At 57.1% G+C, this 15,941-nt stretch overlaps 1 protein-coding gene across 2 annotated transcripts in view; it reads left to right on the top strand.

The window, feature by feature from the left end:
* The first annotated feature begins 1,032 nt into the window (after positions 1-1,032).
* Positions 1,033-15,941, top strand: part of ANKMY1 (ankyrin repeat and MYND domain containing 1) — a 51,935-nt gene continuing 37,026 nt past the window's right edge. For both annotated transcript variants that reach the window (XM_066280928.1, XM_066280929.1), the window contains exons 1-7: positions 1,033-1,108; positions 2,783-2,926; positions 6,477-6,952; positions 8,782-8,998; positions 9,369-9,533; positions 12,655-13,052; positions 15,065-15,236. In XM_066280928.1, coding sequence (XP_066137025.1) covers positions 1,067-1,108; positions 2,783-2,926; positions 6,477-6,952; positions 8,782-8,998; positions 9,369-9,533; positions 12,655-13,052; positions 15,065-15,236 — 1,614 coding nt within the window. In that variant the 5' untranslated portion in view covers positions 1,033-1,066. The remainder of the gene's footprint in view (positions 1,109-2,782; positions 2,927-6,476; positions 6,953-8,781; positions 8,999-9,368; positions 9,534-12,654; positions 13,053-15,064; positions 15,237-15,941) is intronic.

Genomic DNA, 15,941 nt, shown 5'->3' on the forward strand with positions numbered 1-15,941 from the left:
GCCGGGTGGATCCCGGTCGGGCGCATGCGGGAGTCTGTCTGACTGTCTCTCCCCGTTTCCAGCTTCAGAAAAATACAAAAAACAACAACAACAACAAAAAACCCTAGTCTCTGGGGAAATAGGAAAGCCTCAATATTGTGTCAACAGCCACTGTGGAAAATTACCATAATGGGTGACTGCCCCTCCACCCCCACCCCACCTGATCTTTGCACCTTCCTCCTAGGCCGCCCCATTCTTCCCCTGCCTTTTCACTCATAACCTCAGGGCACTGGCTTTATTTTCTGCTGTACTTTTAGATAGCAAGAACAGGAAAGAGGCAAGCCCTCCCTGGTACGTGTTCTCTGCCCCTGTTGAGCGCCCGCCCGCCCACCCACCTCTGCATCCTTCCTTCATCTCACGAGCTCTCTGTGGCCCATCCAGCTGCCCTCAGACCACATCCCTCAGTCTGAAGCCCCCTCCCCTTGTTTAGCCTGTTCATTGGTCCCCAGCATCTGTCCAGGCTCCGCCTCCTGCCCAGCTCTGGGTGGGTGCTGCTGGCTCACAAGGGAAGACCCTGTTGGTGGGAGACACTTGGGGTTGGTGGTAGAGACGAGACTGGGCCAGCAAACAGCTGGTGTGGGCAACCGTGGGCCCACTGCCTGGTCCTGCCTCCAAGGCTCCCATGCCATCACCCTGGCTAGACAGGCTGGCTGTGCTGTGTGACCCCAGGCAACCACCACACCCTCTCTGCCTCAGTTTCCCTTTTTGGAGAATGGCGATACCAGTAGTTTGTGCCCTGGGGTTGTTGGGAGGGTGAAGTGGGGTGGAGTGGGGTTCTTGACACACAGTCACTCTCAAGACCCCTGGCCAGTTGGCTCTTCCCTCCCACTACCCTACATCCCCCCTCAGGAGCATGCCAGAGGATCTGGAGGAGAAGGAGGAGGAGGAGGAGGAGGAGGAGGAGGAGGAGGAGGAGTCTGAGGACCCTCTTAGGGAGCAGGACCTGAAGGAGGCGTACGTGCAGCTGGTCCAAGGTGTGCAGGAATGGCAGGATGGCTGTGTCTACCAAGGGCAGTTCGGGCTGGACATGAAGCTGGGGTATGGAGAATTCTCGTGGCCCACCGGCGAGGTAACTGGCTTCTGATGCTTCCTTCCCTCCTTGCCCAGGGCTTGGCCAACTAGGGACTCTCTCTCGCCTTCTGAGCGGGGTGTGATATGAACTCATAGGTCCAGCAATAGTGAGACCTGGAACTTGCCCTGAGCTGGAAAGAGCCTCCAGACCTCATGTGACCAGGGCAGAGGCAGGAGGCAGGGACCTGAGCCGGTGCTGGGCCTCTGTCAGTGACTGTTGGTCACCAGGACATTCATGACTCCAGCACTGACTCCTGTTCAGATTTGTTTCTTAGTTCTCTTCTACCTGACATTGTGGTGTCTCGGTCGCACCGCCCTCTCATGGTCGTGGGTGTGTGTGGATACATCCTGTTTCTTCCTGTCAAGGGAGAGCATGCAGAGGGCCTGGCAGGGATCTGTGGGTCCACCAAACAGATGCTTATGCAGCTGTGGATGCCTGTGAATCAGAGAGGCTGGAAGGCAGAGGGTGTGCCACTCTCCAGCAGTGACCTTGAACATGTTAACTGTTTTGAAGAACAGGACCAAGCACGTCCACTCCTCTTTTGTCTGTGTGGAGGCCGAAGGAGGGGTGGATGGAAGCTTGGGGGCATCACCCAGTGCTGGGCGTGGGCAGATGGCTCTCATGCTGAGGGTTAAGTCATCACCTACAGTTCTACACAGTTTGCAGTGTAGACTTGTCTATTTTAGTTGCATAGACGCTGATACTTTCCACGTCACTGTACACATCGAATGTTGGTGGAAGGTGGCTGTCCCTAGCTTATGGCCTCTCTGCTTGCCAGTGTCCGGCACTGCCAGACTCTCAGGAGAGAGTTCCAGAAGGACCGGAATTAGACCTGGTTGAAATGAAAAGGGCCTTGTTGTAAACCCATCACAGGGCTCCATAGCCCTCTGCATGACTGGGTTTAGGGTTCTAATGACCTACCCTTTCTCTCCTCACCTTCATGGGTGAAGCAGGGCAAAACTGACCTCCTGCCATCTGGCAAACCCATGGGGGTGGCATCACACACTCTTGGAAGAGAGAAAAGGCCCCAGCAGGACCCTAGTCTGACTTGGGGATGGGTCCTGTGACCTAACCCAAATCACATCTGGGGCTAGGGATCAGGAGTCCTCTGGTTGTCCAGGCTTGGTCACATGTGCAGGGGATAGCATGGTCAGTGCACTGAAAAACCGGTGGCGGAGTCATCACAATTGCCAGAAGAAAGAGAAGGGACACTAAGCAGGCAACAGTAGGTGCCCTTCCTGCAGAACAAGGACAGTGGACTGAGTGCTGACCAGCCTGCCTCTGGTGCGGAAGGCAGCCAGGGTCTCAGTGGAGGGGCAGGTTCCAATAAGCCCACCCCTGACCCAGATGGAGGCCCACATCCACAGCCTTAAGAATGAGAAGTTTTGAGTCAAAGCCACATCTATGTTCCTAGGCCGAGTGCACAGGCCATGCGGATGACCCGGAGGCTGGCTCCCTCTCCACTCCCTGGGCTAGCCTGCTGTCCATGAATCTGAGTGGAGGCTGGGCAGGATGAGAGCTGAGCCCAGCCCACAGCTGAATTTACAACCCCAACTGTCCCCATTTATGCTGGCCTGGAGTGGTGGCTCAGCTGGCAGCCTGTCCTGTAGGGTTCTGGGTGGTGAGGGACAGCTTCTCAGACATGCTCATCACAGAGTTCTCTATCCACAGTCCTACCGGGGGCAGTTCTACCGGGACCACCGCCATGGCTTTGGCACCTACACATGGCCAGATGGCTCCTCTTTTACTGGCATGTTTTATCTCAGCTACCGAGAAGGCTACGGCACCTTGTACTTGAAGACAAGCCTCTTCCAGGTGAGGGGTGTGGCCCCCGTTTGGAAGGATGGGGCTTCCACTCACAGCTGTGGTGCTGCGTCTGCCTACGTTTCTCTGAGTTCCAACAATGCCGGTTTTAACTATTAACAAATTTTTTCATTTGTGCTGTCTCATAAAATATAATAGTTTCAGAATAACAAGACAGTCTCATTGCCACCATTATGGTTTCCAGGGACAGTTCAAGACTTCTGGGCCATTCCTTTGTCGACTGGCCTGTCCCAGCAGGGATGTGGGTTTAAATCACACAAAGTGATTCCCCTTTGGGACTAACCCACCCCCCAAACATAGAGCCACCTTCACTTGTGTTAGTTTGCTTTCATGTTTTGGAATTCTGTTGTTAAAATCTTGCTCTCGTTTAGTTTTGGAACTATAGGCAAAAGTGATATTTTCCTGGTCAAATCTAGCAAACAAGTCCGCCCAGAGGAGTCCCCTCTTTTCTTTACCATCTTCAGCCCTCCCTCGTCACTGTTGATGTTGTACAGCTCGATCTATATATCTACCAACTTTGAGCACATATGCACACATATTCCTTCCCCCCTCCCCGGGGCCGCACACTCTCCCTCCTTTCCTGTGGTTCCGCGGGAGGGCTGGCGACAGGCGGATAGCCCGCAGACAGTGCTATAATCACGGCCTGCTCACGGATCCTGCCATGTTTGCCGGTGACCTCTGGGATGCTTTCCTAGGAATGAGGTTGTTTGCTCAAAAGTAAACACTGCAGGCCCTGGCCGGTTGGCTCAGTGGTAGAGCGTCGGCCTGGCGTGCAGAACTCCCGGGTTCGATTCCCGGCCAGGGCACACAGGAGAAGCGCCCATCTGCTTCTCCACCCCTCCCCCTCTCCTTCCTCTCTGTCTCTCTCTTCCCCTCCCGCAGCCGAGGCTCCAGTGGAGCAAAGATGGCCCGGGCGCTGGGGATGGCTCCTTGGCCTCTGCCCCAGGCGCTGGAGTGGCTCCGGTCGCGACAGAGCGACGCCCCAGATGGGCAGAGCGTCGCCCCCTGGTGGGCAGAGCGTCGCCCCCTGGTGGGCGTGCCGGCATGCGGGAGTCTCTGTCTATCCCCGTTTCCAGCTTCGGAAAAATACAAAAAAAAAAATAAAAAAAAATTAAAAAGTAAACACTGCAGACCCTGCGAAAGAAGATGTCTACTAAGAAGGGCTTTTGGTGGCTAACTGGGTTCCAGTTAAAACAAACAAACAAAACCAGGGCCTAGCAGCCATTTCCACACAGGGGCCTCATACAAATTTGCAGGCAGAAGCCTACACTCAACCACCTTCCTCGGCTCTGAACTGGCTGCCCGCACTGTTTCTGCCCCTGAGCCCGCCTTTATAAAGGAGTCCCTGGAATCTTATCTCAACCAATAGGACTGAGGCTCTCCCCATTCAATTGGAGCCCTGCAGCTATAGCCCTCGTCAACATCTTCACTGGCCAATCAGAGCAGCTCCATTTTGACCAATCAGGACAGTGTCTTTTGGACCAATCAAACTACAAGAATTTGCAATCCTCATTTGCATGAGGATGGACCAATCAGGGACAAGGGGCAGGGACTTCTAGTTATATCAGCCAACGCCCCTTGGGGACTGGGAGCATGCTTTCCACCAGAGAATGAGTTTCCATAGGTGAGGTTAAACGCCCATATCTGATGCTATATCTTGCCTTTTGCCCTTTAGAGCAGGGAGGTGCTGTCTAGCCAGAGAGGGACCTGGCCCCAGGGCTGCCCCAGAGTTGTGCTGTATCGCAGTTGAGCTATTTCACATCAAATAAAGTTTTCTTCTTGACTGTACCTTAAATTGGGGACTGGCACCATTTCTGTTCAAGTTGAATTGGTGCCAGTGACCATCTGTTGATAACACAGACTAAAACAGAAAATTAAACACCTGCAGGCGGTTGTCTGTGGACCCACCCTCCCTATTTAACCACTGGGTGAGGATGATTAGCACTGTGTGCTGCTGTGTGACCACATTTGCGATTATAGCTCTGTGAGAGGTTATTTCCTCACTAAAGTGACTAGACCTGGTGCCCCTAGGTCTGGGGTCCAAGCAGCTCGGACCCTGCATAGATCTTCAGCCACTGCCTGTCCCTCGACCCACTTTTCTTGCCCTGCCTCCAGTCTTTCTGCCAAGTACATAAATCGTAGTGGCCTTGCATCTACTCAGCAAGCCAGCGCTATGTGCTACGCCACCCATCTCACCTCTGTCCACACCTCGTCCTCCCTCTCACCTCACCTGGCCACCGTCACAGAGTTTGTCTGGTGGCACTTGTGTCCATTGTAATTCTAGATTCTTCCAGAAATACCCCAATCCCTTCGTGTAATTCATTCCGTCTTCTGCCACCCGTTGTGGACTGGGGTCTTCTTCATTGGCGGCACCTGTGCCCCGAGCCTACCGGCAGAGCTGCTCAGATGTGTGTGTTGAACGGTTGGAGAACGGACATAGGAGCTGGTGATTCTAGTTCACCGATGAGGCTGTGCTCAGGGAGTGACCCGTGGGTCCCGCTGTTTCAGCTGGGGATGGTTTCTCCTGCCTTCCCATGACCTCCAGGCGTCCTTCAACACCCTTGCAGGGAAGATCCCGTGCAGGGAACTCTGGTCTCAAGTTCCCTTGTCCGGGGGGCTGCATTGTTGCCCATTGTTTCTCATCTCTTCCTCCTGGCTCTTCTGTCTCCGTACCTGGTGGAAGCATCCAGAAAGGAGCAGGAATTGCTGCTTTTTTTCTTTTTCATTTTTCAGAAGCTGGAAACGGGGAGGCAGTCAGACTCCCGCATGCGCCCGACCGGGATCCACTGGGCACGCCCACCAGGGGGCGATGCTCTGCCCCTCCGGGGTGTCCCTCTGCTGCATCCAGAGCCATTCTAGTGCCTGAGGCAGAGGCCACGGAGCCATCCCCAGCGCCCGGGCCATCTTTGCTCCAATGGAGCCTCGGCTGCGGGAGGGGAAGAGAGAGACAGAGGGGAAGGAGAGGGGGAGGGGTGGAGAAGCAGATGGGTGCTTCTCCTGTGTGCCCTGGCCGGGAATCGAACCCAGGACTCCTGCACGCCAGGCCGACGCTCTACCGCTGAGCAAACAGGCCAGGGCCGAATTGCTGCATTTTTCCAGGTTCATGGGCAGCAAGGCTGGGCTCCTCCTCCTCCTCCTCCTCCTCCTTCTTGGCCAAACCTGCTGGGGTCTGTCTGACCCAGAGCTCGATGCCTCCGCCCACACACTGCTGGGGCACCTGAGCTGGGTGCCCCGTGTTAGAGCTGAAATGAGCCTATCATGGCATCCCCAACACACCTCCACCCGAGAACCTGGTCCTGTCTGCACCCTCTCAGAAAGGCCACCTCTGACCACGCTGGGTCCGCAGTACATCCTCCCTGGAAGCGTCCGGTTCTGCATGGGCGTCCCTGTGCCTGGGACATCCAAAGCCTCAACGACTCTTTGTTGAGGGGATGAGTACATTTCTTAGGAATAAGTCCTCTTCTTTTAATTTTGAGAAACTGGCCGCAAAGCCTACCACCCTGCTGAGTCCCCCTCCGTCCCACCGGCTCCTGTTTCGCAGGGGCTGTACAAAGCAGACACGCGGTTCGGGCCGGGCATCGAGACCCACCACGACAGCAGCCAGGACGTGGGGCTCTGGTTCCGGGAGCACTTGGTCAAGCTGTGCACGGAGACACCCAGTGGCTTCTCCATCCGCAGTCGCCCCGAGTTCGCGGGCTTCCTGGCCCACTCTCCTGCGAGAAGCCGCCTTTCCGAGGAGGAGGAGGCCATGCGGTGGGACCTGCACGAGGAGCAGGACCCGTTTTTCTATGACTACAAGAGGCTCCTGCTGAACGATGACCTCACTCTGCCTCCGGACGTGTCTGTCTACTCGACCGACAACACCCACATGCCCGTGACCCGCTCCTTCCTCAGGGACCTGGACGCCCGGATCTTCCTGCGTGATGTCCCTCCAAGTGCGGAGGACGACGAGCCCTGGCTCATCAAGAACGAGACCCCTTTGATGGTGAAAATGCAGAAGCAAGCTTACAAGTTCAGGTGATTGGGGCTGCTATTCTTCCCGGCGTTGGACGGTCCCCTCTCCTGGCTGAGTGGCTCTTGGGGTCTTTGTCACGTTGACATCAATAGGCTTTTCTTTTTAACTGACGAATGCAACCAGTGATGAGGGGGCTGGAGAGCTGATGCTGGGGCTTGTAGGCTGAGATACACACACACGCAGGAGGGCTGTGGGCGTCATGGGAACCGCTAGCCTGACGCTGGGGGAGGAGTGGTCAGGAGGCGGCTCGGTGAGGGTGCAGTCCCAGCCTGGAAGGGGGTGTGGAGTGAGGTCAACCCCCGAGACCACGGCGTCGAGATCACATCCTGGGGCTGGGGGCGCGGACCTGGTCCACATTTCCTCCGTGGAGGTCAGAGCCACTGCCCCCGACGTGTGCAGGGTCATGTCTGTGATTACATGGCCCAGTCCCTGCACAAGGTTTACACAAAGAGGAGGAATTGTTACTGCCATAATGTCTTTTTTTTTTTTTTACACGGACAGAGAGAGAGTCAGAGAGAGGGATAGACAGGGACAGACAGACAGAAACAGAGAGAGATGAGAAGCATCAATCATCAGTTTTTCGTTGTGAGACCTTAATTGTTCATCGATTGCTTTCTCATATGTGCCTTGACCGTGGGCCTTCAGCAGACCGAGTAACCCCTTGCTCTAGCCAGCAACCTTGGGTCCAAGCTGGTGAGCTTTTGCTCAAGCCAGATGAGCCCGCACTTAAGCTGGCGACCTTGGGGTCTCGAACCTGGGTCCTCTGCATCCCAGGCCGATGCTCTATCCACTGTGCCACCACCTGGTCAGGCCTGCCATAATGTCTTAATATTGATCTGGCCAGAGACCCAAGCATTGAGGAACAGGGCAGGAGTGGGCTGGGGGCTGGCTGGGCCTCTGGCTTCTCCAAAGATGGCTGGGAAAGATGGCACTGCTCTGCTGGTCTTCAAAGACACCCCCATCTCACAGCCCTCGGAGAGTTAGCAGCACCAAAGAGGAACTGAGTTCTTAAATAAAAATTTCAAGAATATGTTCATCCCTTAAACATTGTCTTCAGATAGCACTAAATTCTTTTAGGTGCATATTTGGTGAGCACAAGTGGTTACTTATGATCCACTCATATACCCACCCACCCATCCACCCACTTATTCATCCATTGAGTCTTCAGTGCATCACTCCATCCGTCATGCAAACACCAGCTGAGCCTTTAGTTGTTGGCAACTACTGGGTACAGAAGCTCCATGAAACCACAGGTTCCTGGCCGTGAGGGAGGCCGTGTGTTCCCGGCCGTGAGGGAGGTTGTGTGTTCCTGGCTGTGAAGGAAATTGTGTGTAACAGGAGGTTTGGTGTGTGTGGTGAATGGGCCGTGGGACTTGCACGTTCTCCACTCAGACAGGAAAGTGAACGAGCAGAGGTGGGTTGTGGTTGCTTGGTGCCGGCTGCCAGACCCGTGTGTGTGTGTGTGGGGGGGTGCGTGTGTGCCTGGCTCCCCCCCACCCACCCGGGACCCCTGCTGTGAGAGCCCTTTCCCAGGCACACACAGAGGGCCTGAATAAATCAGGGATGTGGGTCTGCTCGCAGCCATTGCTGCCCAGGGCAGACAGACGCTGACCCTGAGCACCTTCCCCTGCAGGCAGTGTGTCCCCCACTGCCCCACACCCAGGCTGACTGTGGCTGGCCAGCGAGGCAGCCCCCAGGGCTGAGGGCGAGGGGAGGGACGCGGGCTGGGCAGTGCAAGGGCCGAGGAAGGGGAGAAGGTGTGGGAGGGTGGATGCAGGGTGCCCCCTTTGGTGGCAGATGGCAGGTCCACCGAAGCTCCCCGTGTTGCCAGGAACAAGAGGGCACACTCCCTCTGGAAGATGGACGCCATCCTGGAGGGGGACCGGAGGGGCTTTGCGCGCCGTGGCCCCAAGGAGCAGCTTGCCGAGGAGCTGTTTCTGAAGGTGGAGGAAGGGGACCACGACTGGACATACAGGACCCTGAGGGACAACCTGGCCAGTCCCAACGTGGCCGATGCGCGGGGCTACACTGTGCTCGCGGCGGCTGCAGTGAGTGCCCCTCCCCCCCACGCTGTGTCTGCTGCGGGGTCGTCCTGCAGGGGCCCTGACCCTTGAGGTTCCAGGTAATGGTACCCTTGGGTGGGTAGGGGACGTCCCCTCTCCCCTCGGCGAAGCCGCAGCCCCCCCAGTGTCCACGTGGGATGCGCAGTCTCGTGGAAAGGCTGAGGGCGTGTCCCCTTCCCACGCCTCGGTCACGTGTCCGACGTCCCCGCGCCGAGAGCGTGCGTCGTGGTCTTTGAGCTCAGGCCGGCACGGGGCCTCGCTCGGGGAAGCCGTTTTCCACGTGCGCGTCACCTGCCCGTCTGACCCCTTGCTGAGGGTGTCTGCTGTCCGCGTCAGGCTGGCCTTCTCCCTCCAGGCTCAGGGCCACGCGAACATTGTCAGCCTGCTGCTGGACCACGGGGCCGACGTCAACAAGTGCACGGACGAGGGCCTCACGCCCCTGGGCACGTGCTTCGTCCTGTACTACCTCTCCGGGTCCTTCAAGCCCAACATCGCGGAGAGGACGGTGCCCAAGTGCCAGGTCAGCCCGTGGGCCCCCGCAGTGTGGCTCAGAGCCTGCTGTCCACCTGTCCACTTGCCCCCACCCCCACCGTCCGTCCCTGTGTCTGTCTTCCCAGCCTCCCTTCCTTGCATGGACCAGGTTCACATGGAGCGAACTAAGGCTTGTGGCCGCGAGGCCAGAAGCAGGGCGGAACCTGCACACTCACTGTGGTGTCCTGAGCTCATTGCCAGGACGCCAAGGGACCTATGTCCTTGTGAGCCACGTGCCCAGCAGCTGGTGCCCTGAGACCCTCCCTGTGGCCCTCAGGAAAGGGGACACTCAGGGAGAGAGGAGGGAGGGCCGCCTCCGCCTGAATGTCCCAGGGTGAGCGCTGGTTTGGACCGCTTCTGGTTTTCGTGGGCGACGTTTCGGTCAACAACAATGTGCACACGATGGTGACAGCCCAGGTGTGAGTGCGCTGTCCCACCCTTACTAGACTCATGGAAGTGCCCCTGTGATGTTGGTGTGACGATGAAATCACCTAACGACACATTACTTAGGATGTGTCCCCATTGTTAAGTGGCCCATGACAGATACGCAGAAGTGGAATTGTGGTTCATAGGACAGTCCTATGCTTAATATATCTGTTGGGGAACCTTCAAACTCTTCTCTGCTTGGTGACATTCCTGCCCCCATTTCAGTCCAGACTCAAGGACAAGTCACCGTGCAGGGGCCAGGTCTCTGCAGCGTGGGCAGAGCTGCTGTCCACATCTCCTGAGCGCGGGCAGAGGGGCCACACCTGCAGTGGGGGGGGTGCTCCCACCTCTCAGAAGCAGACCCTGGACCCTGAGTGTCAGCCACGTGAGGTGCAGCTGATGTCCACTAGAAAAGCCTGAATGGACTTACACGGACCCGGATCCGAACCAGGTCGCATGCTCCGTGCGGCTGGTGAAGTTCTGTGCCTCTTTCGGTCATTAAAGTCTACATCCCTCTCTCCCCACATCCTGCCCACTATTTGTTAGAGAAACTGGGCTGTCTTTCCTCTCTGTGGGGATAAGCCTCTCCTCTGACCCCTGCACTGCCGCGCAGTGAGAGCGACTCACAAATGTGAGCTAGTGTGGGGTCCCCTGAAGCAGGGCTGTCCTTGCAGGTGAGACCATGAGAACCTGGCTGCATCAGTCATTATGTACCATGGTGGCTGGTTTGTGTTGCAGGGCTGAAGTCCCCAAAACCTCAACTATTCACAGGAAAAGAAAACCCCCAAAACAATCACAGATGGCTGGACCCCACCCCCAGTATGTCTGCTTCAGTGCGTCTGGGGTGGGGCCCAGGAGTGTGCATTGCTGGCAGTGCTGATGCTGTCTGGGGTCCGTCCCCACTTGGAGAAGGGAGGCTGTGGAGCCCAGACAAGGAGCGGTGTCGCCCAGCAGAAACATGCTGTAAGCTGCAGCGTGGGGTGCCCCGTGTAGGTTTTAAATCTTTCTAGGAGCCACATGGAAAAGTTAAAAAGGTGGACTTAATTTTGTTGATATACCTTTTTTTTATTTTTTATTTTATTTATTTATTCATTATAGAGAGGGGAGAGTGAGAGAGAGAGAGAGAAGGGGGGAGGAGCAGGAAGCATCAACTCCCATATGTGCCTTGACCAGGCGAGCCCAGGGTTTTGAACTGGCAACCTCAGCGTTTCCAGGTTGACGCTTTATCCACTGCGCCACCACAGGTCAGGCTTTATTGATATACTTTACTTAACCTGGGATGTCCACCATCTATCACTCCTATGAATCCTGAAAAAGAAGATTCCTACTAAGAAGGGCTCCTAGTGGCTAACCGGGCTCAGACAAACAAAAACAAGCAAGCAAGCAAACAAACAAAATGGCTTAGCAGCCATTCTGCACAGGGGACTTGCATGCAAACAGCCCTTCAGGGGGAAGCCTGCACTGAACTACCCGCCTGCACTGTGGTTCTGCAACCTGAGCCAGCCCTTATAGAGCAGTTCCCGGAATCCTATTCCAACCAATAGGAATGAGGCTTTTCCCTTTCCAATTGGAGCTGTGCAGCCGTATCATAGACAGCTTCACCAATCACTCAGAGCAGCTCATTTCTGACCAATCAGGACAGTGTCTTTTGGACCAATCAAAACTGCAAGGATTTTGAGTCCTTATTTGCATGAAGACGGACCAATCAGGACCAGGGGTGGGAACTTCTGTCTATATAAGCCAGCTCCTCTCTGGCTTGGCACTTTCCATTTCCATTAGAGAATGACTGTTTTTGTTTGTTTGGTTTTTTTGGCCTCTGCTGACACACAGATGATGTCTTGCCAGGAGTAGAGCAGAGCTGTCTAGCTGAGAGAGGTCTGGCCCAAGGGCTGCCTCCTAACAGCGCTATTTTCGCAGCCTTGCTGTATCACTGTTGAGTTGAAAAACCACTGATACAAAGATTCCTTCACTCCATCCCAAACTGGGGATGCCAGTTGTAGTTGAATTGGTGCCAACGGCCATCAGTTGACACTTCGGTATGTAGCCAGTGGGGAGACACTTCATGGTTTTACTCTGGTGTCTTCACACTTCCATGTGCCCCGTACTGGAGCTGTCAACACACGTGGCTGCCGTCTCTCAGGTCCCTGTGTGGTGCCTCCAAGTCATTCGCTCCCTTTCTGTGGGTTGTTTTTTGTTTTTTATTTTTACAGTGACAGTGAGTCAGAGAGAGGGATAGACAGGGACAGATAGACAGGAATGGAGAGAGATCAGAAGCATCAATCATCAGTTTTTCGTTGCGACACCTTAGTTGTTCATTGATTGCTTTTTCATATGTGTCCTGACCGCGAGCCTTCAGTAGACCGAGTAACCCCTTGCTCAAGCCACCGACCTTGGGACCAAGCTGGTGAGCTTTGCTCAGACCAGATGAGCCTGTGCTCAAGCTGGCAACCTCATGATCTGGAACCTGGGTCCTCCGCATCCCAGTCCAATGCTCTATCCACTGCGCCACCGCCTGGTCAGCCTTCTCTGGGTTTTTGAGAAGGTACACGGGCACTCCTACATCAGCCCTGTTAGGCCAGGTCCTGTGAGGGCCACTCTCGTCATGAGCGCTGGTCCTTGCTGAAGATTGTTGTTGAATGGGGCTGCTGCTCTAATCTAATCATGTTTTCCTGTGCTTTCCAAAGGGAGCTACAAAATTCCCCGTGACTCCAAACCGCTCCCTCGCATTCTGCTCTTCGGGCTCAATCTACGACAAGTCTGACAAGCTGGTGCTCACTCCAAACCACCAGAAGTCTAGTGACGTGGGGGACAGCCCCCGGAAGTGGGCGTCTGCGTCCCCCAGGAGCAGCGCCAGCAACCCGGACAAGGGGCCGGACAGCGTGCCGGGGACCCGGGACAGCGGCACGCCGTGCAGCAACGGGACCAACTTCGAGTCCAACCGCGGCGTGCGGGACTTCTCCATCGAGCCGTCGCAGGACATGCTGGAGAGGAGCGCCAGGGCCCACAGCGTGCTCCAGAGGCCCTCCGGCGAGACCGGCGCCGACCCAGGGACCATGAGGCAGCTGGCGCTGTCCATGGCCAAGTAGGCGGCTGCTGCGTGGGTGGCGGGCCAAGGGTCACGCTGAGGGTGAGCTGCAGGCTCAACATCGCTTCCCTGCTCCCGGGGGAGGTGGTGTTTTTAGTGCCTGCGTCTTATTTCTATGGGGTTTTGGGGTCCTTGTCTGGTGGCTTGGTGCTGGGGGCCTGGCTATGGCTCCTAAGGGACCAGCAGGGGAAAGTCCAGGAGTGGGTCCTAGACTGGCACATGGGCAGTGGGCACCACATGCTTGTCCGTGCACACACACACAGCCACAGTCTAGACCAGCGGTTCTCAAAGTGTGTCCCATGTTCCCTGGTGTGTCTCAGACCCTTTCAGGGAATCTGGGAGGTTGACACAATTCTCATAATGATCCTGAGACTGGTGTGACAGTCATGTGACGGTTGTGACAGTCTTATGACTATTGTGTGACATTTCCCTTTTTTTGGTGACAGAGACAGAGAGAGGGACAGCTAGGGATAGACAGCCAGGAAGGGGAGAGAGATGAAAAAGCATCAGTTCTTCATTGTAGCACCTTAGTGGTTCACTGATTGCCTTGATTGGGGGGGGGTACAGCTGAGCAAGTAACCCCTTGCCCAAGTCAGCGACCTGTGAGCTCAAGCCGGTGACCCCACGCTCAAGCTGGTGAGCCCAAGTTCAAGCCGGATGAACCCGCTCTCAAGCCGGTGACCTCGGGGTCTCGAACCTGGGTCCTCCGCATCCCAGTCCGACGCTCCATCCACTGCGCCACCGCCTGGTCAGGTAGCGTCTCCTCAAACAGTCACACATGCCCAAGACAGCGCCAGCTTCACTTGGAATCGCACATGCTGATGCCATAGGAACCACTAATTTATTACATCCTGACTGCGGAGGACTTGCCCCATGACGTCCTGTGTGACAAGAGGGTGAGGACCCCCGGAGCCCGTCTGTCTGCTGCAAACCACCGCTGGCAGGTTTCGGAGGAAGCACTTCAAGGGCTTGAGCTGCATGTGGAGCTGCCATCCTCTCCTCACTGGCCGCTGACCGCAGGTAGCTTCCACTTTAAGGACTATGGACATGGCGCTTTGACAGTAATGACATCCCAGCGTTCAAGTGACAACGAAGAGTTTTGGAGCATTTGCACGCACCACACATTGTGTAGGACACGTGTCCACCGGGGGCGGGGGGGTGTCTCAGGCAGTCTGTCCATGTGACAAAGTCCTGATGTCACATGGGTAAGAGCGATCTTCCACAAAATCCAGAGGGCGATTTTCCACAAAAATATTTTATGTTGCTGTGCCATGGGGTGGTTCTTGTTCCTTTTAAATGTATTAGTAAGCTTTTAAAAAATTCTGTTTTAATTTATAATACAGCAGAAATGGATGGATAGAACCCTGTCAAAAAAAAAAAAGCTTTTCAAGGTCCTCAAAGAATTTTAAGAGTGGAAGGGCGTCCCGAGAGCAGGGAGTTTGAGAACCGCTGACCTGGGGTCCCTCCACCACCCTCCTGTCTGCCCCTCCTTGGTTCTGTGCTGCTGGTGGGCCAGTGGGATCGGCAGACCCGCTACCTGCCCGCCCCCCCGCTGTCCTCACCACGGGCTCAGCTCCTCAGTGCGGCCACTCTCCTCCCTGACCGTCCCCCTGCCCAGCGGGGCCGCCAGCCCAGCCCACGCGGCCTGGCCTCTTCAGCCCAGGTCTCAGCCCAGCCTCCCTCCAGCCATGTACGTCTATCTCATGTAGAGATGAGCGTGTGGGGGCCTGTGCGTGTTGTGTACATGCCTGCATGCGCGTGTGTGTGTGTGGTGTGGTGTGTACTTGTGTACGTGTGTGTGAGGGTGTGTGTGTGCATTGCTAGTGTGCATGGCACTACCTCACACTGCTCTGTGTCATAACCTTACCGCCACCCCAAGAGGGAGCTGGTCCCCACCCCACACTCCACATAGCAGGGGACCTCAATGAGGCTAAGTGACCGGGGTGCCGTCCAGGCAGCCGCCGGTGCCTCCCCTCCGGCCTGTGACCGTGTCACGCTGCTTCTTCCAGACAGAGAAACAGGTGGCTGACCATCAACCTCCTGCTGCGCAGAGGCGCTGACCCCAACCTGTGCCGCGTGCCCTTGCAGGCCCTGTTCCTCGCCGTGAAGGCGGGGGACGTGGACGGGGTGAAGCTGCTGCTGGGACACGGCGCCAGGACGGACATCCGGTTCCCCCCGCAGGTAGGGCCCCGCGGCAGGGCCGGACCGAGGGGTAGACAGGCAGGGGCAGGGTGGGAGGGGCCCCGCGGCAGGGCCGGACCGAGGGGCAGACAGGCAGGGGCAGGGTGGGAGGGGCCCCGCGGCAGTGCAGGACCGAAGGGGTAGACAGGCAGGGGCAGAGTGGGAGGGGCCCCGCGGCAGGGCAGGACCGAAGGGGCAGACAGGCAGGGGCAGGGTGGGAGGGGCCCCGCGGCAGGGCAGGACCGAGGGGCAGACAGGCAGGGGCAGAGTGGGAGGGGCCCCGCGGCAGGGCCGGACCGAGGGGCAGACAGGCAGGGGCAGGGTGGGAGGGGCCCCGCGGCAGGGCAGGACCGAAGGGGTAGACAGGCAGGGGCAGAGTGGGAGGGGCCCCGCGGCAGGGCAGGACCGAAGGGGCAGACAGGCAGGGGCAGGGTGGGAGGGGCAGGGCAGGACCGAAGGGGCAGACAGGCAGGGGCAGGGTGGGAGGGGCCCCGCGGCAGGGCAGGACCGAAGGGGTAGACAGGCAGGGGCAGGGTGGGAGGGGCCCCGCGGCAGGGCCGGACCGAGGGGTAGACAGGCAGGGGCAGGGTGGGAGGGGCAGGGCAGGACCGAAGGGGCAGACAGGCAGGGGCAGGGTGGGAGGGGCCCCGCGGCAGGGCAGGACCGAAGGGGCAGACAGACAGGGGCAGGGTGGGAGGGGCCCCG

This window comes from Saccopteryx bilineata, chromosome 5 (assembly GCF_036850765.1).
Source record: "Saccopteryx bilineata isolate mSacBil1 chromosome 5, mSacBil1_pri_phased_curated, whole genome shotgun sequence".
NCBI lineage: Eukaryota > Metazoa > Chordata > Mammalia > Chiroptera > Emballonuridae > Saccopteryx > Saccopteryx bilineata.